Source organism: Epinephelus lanceolatus, chromosome 14, assembly GCF_041903045.1.
Source record: "Epinephelus lanceolatus isolate andai-2023 chromosome 14, ASM4190304v1, whole genome shotgun sequence".
Taxonomy (NCBI): Eukaryota; Metazoa; Chordata; class Actinopteri; order Perciformes; family Serranidae; genus Epinephelus; species Epinephelus lanceolatus.
In genome coordinates this window covers 40,044,236-40,051,937 of record NC_135747.1, presented here as the reverse complement: position 1 = coordinate 40,051,937, position 7,702 = coordinate 40,044,236, and the positions used below count along the sequence as shown (strand labels likewise).

At 49.5% G+C, this 7,702-nt stretch overlaps 1 protein-coding gene across 1 annotated transcript; it reads right to left on the bottom strand.

Moving 5' to 3' along the window:
* Positions 1-6,112: 6,112 nt before the first annotated feature.
* On the bottom strand, positions 6,113-7,456 carry LOC117251751 (trace amine-associated receptor 1-like). Its single transcript, XM_078174227.1, has 2 exons — positions 7,380-7,456; positions 6,113-6,929 (listed from the first exon to the last, which is right to left on the bottom strand). The coding sequence occupies exons 1-2, from the start codon at positions 7,454-7,456 to the stop codon at positions 6,113-6,115; spliced, it is 894 nt and encodes a 297-aa protein (XP_078030353.1).
* Positions 7,457-7,702: the final 246 nt, after the last annotated feature.

The following is a 7,702-nucleotide window of genomic DNA, read 5'->3' as shown; positions in this document are numbered from 1 at the left end:
TGCCCAAGGAGTTCCGTGAAGCCGTGCTAAAGTCATTGCACGATGACTTAGGACATCTTGGAATTGAAAGAACTACTGATCTACTGAAGGGTAGATTTTTCTGGCCGAAAATGTCTAAAGATGCTGAGCAGCATGTGAAGAATTGTGGAGAGTGCATCACCCGCAAGTCACCTGCTCAGAGAATGGCTCCATTACATCAGATCAAGAGCAGTGGACCAATGGATCTAGTATGTATTGATTTTCTTTCAATGGAACCCGACTCTAAGGGCATGAGCAGTGTGTTAGTGGTTACTGACCATTTTACACGTTATGCACAAGCTTTCCCGACAAAGAACCAGACGGCTCAGACCGTAGCAAAGATCTTGGTTGAGAAGTACTTTGTACATTATGGCCTGCCCTCCAGAATTCATTCAGATCAGGGAAGGGACTTTGAGAGTCGCCTGATCCGAGATCTATTGAAGATGATGGGAGTCCGGAAGTCGCGGACTACTCCTTATCATCCGCAGGGAGATCCGCAGCCAGAAAGGTTCAACAGAACCTTGCTCTCCATGCTTGGGACTCTGAGCCAGGAGAAGAAATGTCAGTGGAGTCAACATGTAGGACACATGGTTCATGCTTACAACAGCACGAAATGTGATGCAACAGGGTATTCACCTTATTTCCTGATGTTCGGGTGTGAGGCCAGACTTCCTGTGGACCTGTATTTTGGTATGTCTCCAGATGGGAAAAGAGATAGTCATTCGCATTATGTGACAAAGTTGAAGGAAGATTTGCAGCGAGCCTATGAGCTGGCCTTTGAAACAGCCGACAAGAATCACCAAAGAAACAAGAAGGCATACGACAAAAGAGTTGGCTTTCAGTCTCTGGAAGTTGGCGACCGGGTGTTACTCAGGAACCTGGGGCTAAAAGGCAAACACAAGTTGCAAACCCGATGGAGTCCTACTCCCTACGTTGTAGTAGGAAGAATGCCCAATTTACCTGTTTATAAGGTCAGTCCTGAAGATGGAAGAGGAGGCATTAAAACCATCCATAGAGATCATATCCTTCCTATAGGACAACTGGTGAGACTGCCGAAGCCAGAGTTGGATGGTGACTCACCTGCAAGACCAAAGACCAGAGCTGTGACTTCGCAGAGGCGGAAGAAAACCTTGCCTGAGATGCGTCAAATCCTACAAGAGACACAAACAAGACTCAGACTCATCCTCTGATTTTGAGTACTACAGACTGCCAAGGCCCAACCGTACAAGCTCGGAAAACCTGGAGCAAAGGACCCGGGATATTTCACGGTCATCTGCTGTCACACAAGAGGATGAGAATGCTTCTCTGCAATCAGATGAGATTCCTGAGGACGATAGTTCTGAGGAAGAACTTCTAAATGGAGATCAGGAACTCAACCAGGATGCTGATCCTGGATCTGAAACTGGTTCAGAACAAGAAGACTTGGGACAAGATGAAGAACAAGGACTTGTGTACCCGGCCCGGAGGGTTACCGGGGCCCCGCCCTGGAGCCAGGCCTGGGGTTGGAGCCTGTGGGCGAGCGCCTGGTGGCTGGGCCTTCGCCCATGGGGCCCGGCCGGGCCCAGCCCGAACCGGCTACATAGGCTCGTCCCCCTGCAAGCCCACCACCCGCAGAGGGATTCGGAAGGGTTCGGTGCAGTGTGGATCGAGCAGCAGACCAAGGCGGGGGCCTTGGCGGTCTGATCCTCGGCTACAGAAGTTGGCTTTTGGGACATGGAATGTCACCTCTCTGGCGGGGAAGGAGCCAGAGCTTGTGGAAGAGGTTGAACGTTACCGGCTAGATATAGTCGGATTCACCTTGACACATAGTTCCAGCTCTGGAACCCAAGTCCTTGAGAGGGGTTGGACTCTCTCCTTTGCTGGAGTTGCTCCGGGTGAGAGGCGGAGGGCCAGGGTGGGCTTTCTGATAGTCCCCAGACTCTCTGCCTGTGCACTGGGGTTCACCCCAGTAGATGAAAGGGTTGCTTCCCTGCGCCTTCGGATCGGGGAACGGGTCCTGACTGTTGTCTGCGCTTATGCGCCGAACAGCAGTTCAGAGTACCCATCCTTTTTGGAGACCCTGGGACGGGTGCTGGATAGTGCCCCGACCGGGGACTCCATTGTTCTGCTGGGGGACTTCAACGCTCACGTGGGCAATGACAGCAGAACCTGGAGGGGCATGATTGGGAGGAATGGCCTGCCCGATCTGAACCCGAGCGGTGTTCAGTTATTGGACGTCTGTGCGGGTCGCAGTTTGGCCATAACGAACACCATGTTCGAACATAAGGATGTCCATGGGTGCACATGGCACCAGGACAGCCTAGTGCGCAGGTCAGTGATTGACTTTGTAGTCATATCATTTGACCTGCAGCCGTATGTTCTGGACACTTGGGTGAAGAGAGGAGCAGAGCTGTCAACTGATCACCACCTGTCGCGGCAGTAATCCTCAAACCCGCTGGTGGACACCAGAGGTGAGAGGAGCCATCGGGCTGAAGAAGGAAGCCTACAGGGCATGGTTGGTTTGTGGGTCTCTGGAGGCAGCTGACGGGTACCGGCGGGCCAAGCGGAGTGCAGCAGCGGCAGTCGCAGAGGCAAAAACTTGGGCATGGGAGGAGTTCGGTGAGGCCATGGAGAAAGACTATCGATTGGCTCCAAAGAGGTTCTGGCAAACCATCCGGCGCCTCAAGGGGGGAAGGCGGCAACTTGCTCACATTGTTTACAGTGGGTGCGGGGAGCTGCTGACGTCAACTGGGGACATTGTCGGGCGGTGGAAGGAATACTTTGAGGAGCTCCTCAATCCCACCAACACGTATTCCAGTGAGGAAACAGAGCCAGGGGTATCGGGGGTGGGTCGTCCAATTTCTGGGGCAGAAGTCGCCGAGGTAGTGAAGCAACTCCGCGGCGGCGGAGCCCCAGGGTGGATGAGATTCGCCCAGGTTATCTCAAGGCTCTGGATGTTGTAGGGCTGTCTTGGCTTCCACGCCTGTGCAACATTGCTTGGACATCAGGGGCAGTGCCTCTGGAGTGGCAGACCGGGGTGGTGGTGCCCATCTTCAAGAAAGGGGACCAGAGGGTGTGTTCCAACTACAGGGGGATCACACTCCTCAGCCTACCTGGTAAGGTCTACTCCAGGGTGCTGGAAAAGAGGGTCCGGTCGATAGTTGAACCTCAGATTGAGTAGGAGCAATGTGGTTTTCATCCTGGACGCGGAACCGTGGACCAGCTCTTTACCTTCGCCAGGGTGCTGGAGGGGGCATGGGAATTCGCCCAACCAGTCCACATATGTTTTGTGGATTTGGAGAAGGCTTACGACCGTGTCCCCAGGGGCATCCTGTGGGGGGTGCTCTGGGAGTATGGGGTTGGTGGCCCGTTGCTAGGAGCCATCCAGTCCCTGTACCGAAGGAGCATGAGTCTGGTTCACGTGGCCGGCAGTAAGTCGGACCTGTTCCCGATGAGAGTTGGACTCCATCAGGGCTGCCCTTTGTCACCAGTTCTGTTCATAACTTTCATGGACAGAATTTCTAGGTGCAGCCAAGTGGTGGAAAGTGTCAGGTTCGGTGACGGGAGGATCTTGTCCCTGCTTTTTGCAGATGACATGGTCCTCCTAGCTCCATTGAACAGTGACCTCCAGCTCTTGCTGGGACGGTTCGCAGCCGAGTGTGAAGCGGCTGGGATGAGAATCAGCACCTCCAAGTCTGAGGCCATGGTCCTCAGCCAGAAAAGGGTGGATTGCCCAAGCCAGGTCGGGGGGGAGGTCCTGCCTCAGGTGGAGGAGTTTAAGTATCTCGGGGTCTTGTTCACGAGTGAGGGTAGGATGGAGCGGGAGATTGACAGGCAGATTGGTGTGGTGAAAAGGGAGCTTAGCCAGAAAGCTAGGCTCTTGATTTACCGGTCAATCTACGTTCCAACCCTCACCTATTGTCACGAGCTCTGGGTAGTGACCTAAAGAACGAGATCGTGAGTACCAGCGGCCGAAATGAATTTCCTCCGTAGGGTGGCTGGGCTCAGCCTTAGAGATAGGGTGAGGAGCTTGGACATCCGGGAGGGACTCGGAGTAGAGCTGCTGCTCCTTCACATCGAGAGGAGCCAGTTGAGGTGGTTTGGGCATCTGGTAAGGATGCCTTCCAGACACCTCCCTTGGGAGGTATTCCGGGCATGTCCACCTGGTAGGAGACCTCGGAGACCTGGAGGGATTACATCACCTGCCTGGCCTGGGAACGCCTTGGGGTTCCCTCGGAAGAGGTGACGGAAGTGGCTGGGGAGAGGACTGTCTGGGCTTCTTTGCTGAGGCTGCTGCCCCCGCGACCCGGACCCGGATAAGCGGAGGACAACGAGTACGAGTACGAAAAGTACAAAGTCATTGACAGACCACTGTATTATCGACTGTACCCTGATGAGGCCATCCCATGCATCTATGGACTCCATAAGAGACACAAGGAAGGAGCATCACTAAGACCCATCAGCAGCAGCATAAGCTCAGTCACATACAACATCTTCAAACACCTGGCACCCAGTCATCTGTTTTACTTCTTGCCACAAAATAAAACTCCATGATGCTTCTGAGTGTGACTGCATGGATAATGTGAAAAATAATTGTTATGGAGTAAACAAATGTGATGAATGACATTAAGCTGAAATGATAAAATGCCCTTTGTCCCTGCTCTGAAAGGGAACATGATCTGTTTCCACTGACAGTTTTATCTGAAACACAACACTTAATGTTATTCTTATGGCAGGAAAAGTGTGGCTAATCTGGAGCATCTTTTCTCTGTGAAACAGGAGCCTCATCAGGCCAGTAATCTCTGTTTGCAACAAAATGTGCACAATTCACTGAGATGATGCTTTGAACATAAATAAATGATAGAAATGAAAGCTTTAGTTGTTGTGTTGGGCTGAAATGTTTCCTATCACAAAGAAAGAAGACTCTTCATATGTGTAATACACATAGAATTTTAAGAGACATGAAACCAGGTGATTACCTAGGGACAGTTTATGGTGCTTGTGACTCTTTCTTACAATGCAGGCCTTTCTACTATTGTTCAGACACAGTTTGGACTTAAAGGGGCAATAAGCGAAAATTCATCATTTCTACATTGAAGGAATTAAAAAATCGCTATGTGAAGAACTAGAGGTGTAATTTCATCTGGAGTAAAACATGACGTCACACACCCTCTCTCTGTGTTGATCTCCAGTCCTTTGTTTACAAGCTGGTCTGGCTGCGCATTCATGTATGTTCATGTGAATCGCTGCCTCCTCCCTCCTCTCGGAGCCCTTGGCCCTCCCTCCCTATAAAAGTCTACAGTCAGTGAGCAACGGCAGCGCGTATTTTCGAAGCCAAATGGCAGAGAGCGGAATGAAACGTTCACCTGAAGACGACGAGGATCCGACATTACCTCTAAAGAAACAAAGGTCGTTGGCAAAGAAGTTGTCAGATAAAGAAAGGGACAGAACCCTGATTAACATTGGCCTTGCATTTCCAAGGTGGAGAGCACTGCAAGAGCTAAAGGGGCTACAATTTGACTCAGAGCTAGCTCTTCTTCTCCTGGACAGGTAACTGTTAAGTAACAAAATAAAGTCAAATGTCTGTTTCAATTAGTGTTACAGTAACGTTAGGCACATGTCACTATGTCGATTCAATTAAATTTAATGTTACAATCGTAGCATGGGTTAATGTCTGGAGCTTGAGTTATTAGCTGCTCGGTCCCAGCAATGAGTCAGGCGTTACGGTTGTGTTAGGTGAGTAGCCCGGCAGCCCAGCTAACATTTGCAATTAGCATTGTAAAATGTAGCCAGGCTAAAACATCGCTCTCACTCACAGAGAAGAGTAGGAACCTTAGTGTTAGCTCCCGGTGTTAGCACTAGCTGGGATCAGGCGATGGCTCTAGGCGAGTGGGGGGTGGGGGTGGAGAGCAGAGGCAGAGGGAGGTGTGGCTCATGACGCACTTTGTTTTGGTCTACAGGCAGTGCACAACAGCAAACCTAGCGGTGAAACGATTTCGCTTTTTGCCCCTTTAAAGACACTGTCTGTATTTGATCATTCGCTCAGTGAACATCATGAACAAATGCATTCAATTGTCCACAGAGCAGGCCTCATTTCAGTCACTCCACAGCCTCTCTACAGTATGTTGGTCTCACAGGAGCCAGGCTGCAGAATCTGAAGACTGACAATGAGTTTCACTGCTTTTCTAAACCAGGAATAAGACAAGGCATAGATCAAGGGGTTAAGACATGAGTTAAAATAGAACAGACAATCCACAGCAGATACAAATAAACTATTGGCCAGGTTGTCACCTGCAAGAGCGACGCAGTAATATGGGCAGAAACATATTAGAAACACAACTACAAGAACACCAAGAGTCCTGGCTGCTTTCAGCTCCGATTTCTTTTCTATTTCACTCACTGAAAGCTGGAGAGTGACAGCTGTGATGTGAGAGCGCATGGCACGAGCCTGAGTCACAGCCACAACAAATACTCTCATGTACAGAAAGATGACAACAGTAATGGGAGCAATAAAACTTATAACAAGATCAATAGCTACTGAAAAATGGTCAATGACAATTACACACTCTCCGTGGCAGGAATTATACCTGCCTGGTTGAGTCAGGTCATCCTTTATAAAATGAAAGCAGTAGAGAGCAGCACAGAGCCAACACAGACACACACACAGTTTAACACTTCTCACAGTGATTCTGGTGGTGTAATGCAGAGGGTCACAAATAGCCACATAGCGATCAACTGATATGAGCACCATGTCTCCTACTGAAGAAGATATAATGATTAAGCAAGTATAACGACACAGAGTACACGCAATGTCACCAAACAGCCAGCAGGATGTTCTTAGGACAAGTTCACCTGGTAGCACCAGGAGGCCCATGAGAAAGTCTGAGACAGCCAGAGAGAGGAGGAGGATGTTGGTGGGTGTGTGGAGCTGCCTGGAAGGAAAGAGAAAAACATCATGAACCCAACAGGTTCAGGCTCAGATCTAAATGACAAAACAACTAAAACGTGTATGCAAAATGTTTCTGATCTATCACATCTATAGTTAAGATATGGTTAATTGTAGACAATTGAAATAACTTGGTGGATGTCAAGGTGAATAGAGAGCAATGTTAAATATTGGCAGGAGATGGAACATGAAACACATTTGAGCTTTATGGTGCAAAAAGTGGTAAAATATGACTTAAAATATGATGACACTTTATGATGTGCAACATTATTCAGCACTAGCTCAAATGCATTTTTAAGCGACAAAGCATGTAGAGAGAAGCTGAGGAGTTAATCTCTGCCTGAAGTGGGAGACTGCGATGATGACGAGCAGATTGAGAGCAGCAGTAAACACAGAGATAAAGTACAGCACAATAGTAATGAGAATTGTTTCAGGCAAAGAAGTGGTGGGCTTCCTGCAGGAGGTGTTGAGGAGTTGTGGAAAGCAGAGCTCTGCTCCATCCTCAATCTCCATCTTCAGAGATCTGCAGAGAGCTGCAGCTCTGCCAGCTTCCTGAACAAACCCGAGTCATATACTGATTTACCTGCCTCACATTCTCATAACTCCTCCCCTCTTTTTTCTCTCCTTCCTCACTCTGCACATTACGCCATCATCTTCATCACTTTCCCTGCAACTCTTCCTCTCTCACTTTTTTTCTGTGCTATCCTTTAGTGTTGGTCTTGACCTTTGTTTCCTTTCCTTTGTCCGACCTCTATGCCC

Excerpts from the sequence above, each read along its gene's own strand:
- LOC117251751 (XM_078174227.1), bottom strand. The coding sequence starts at position 7,456 with ATGGAGATTGAGGATGGAGCAGAGCTCTGCTTTCCACAACTCCTCAAC. Across the intron at positions 6,930-7,379 it reads AGGAAGCCCACCACTTCTTT|GCAGCTCCACACACCCACCA; the intron begins GCCTGAAACAAT and ends CTTTCCTTCCAG.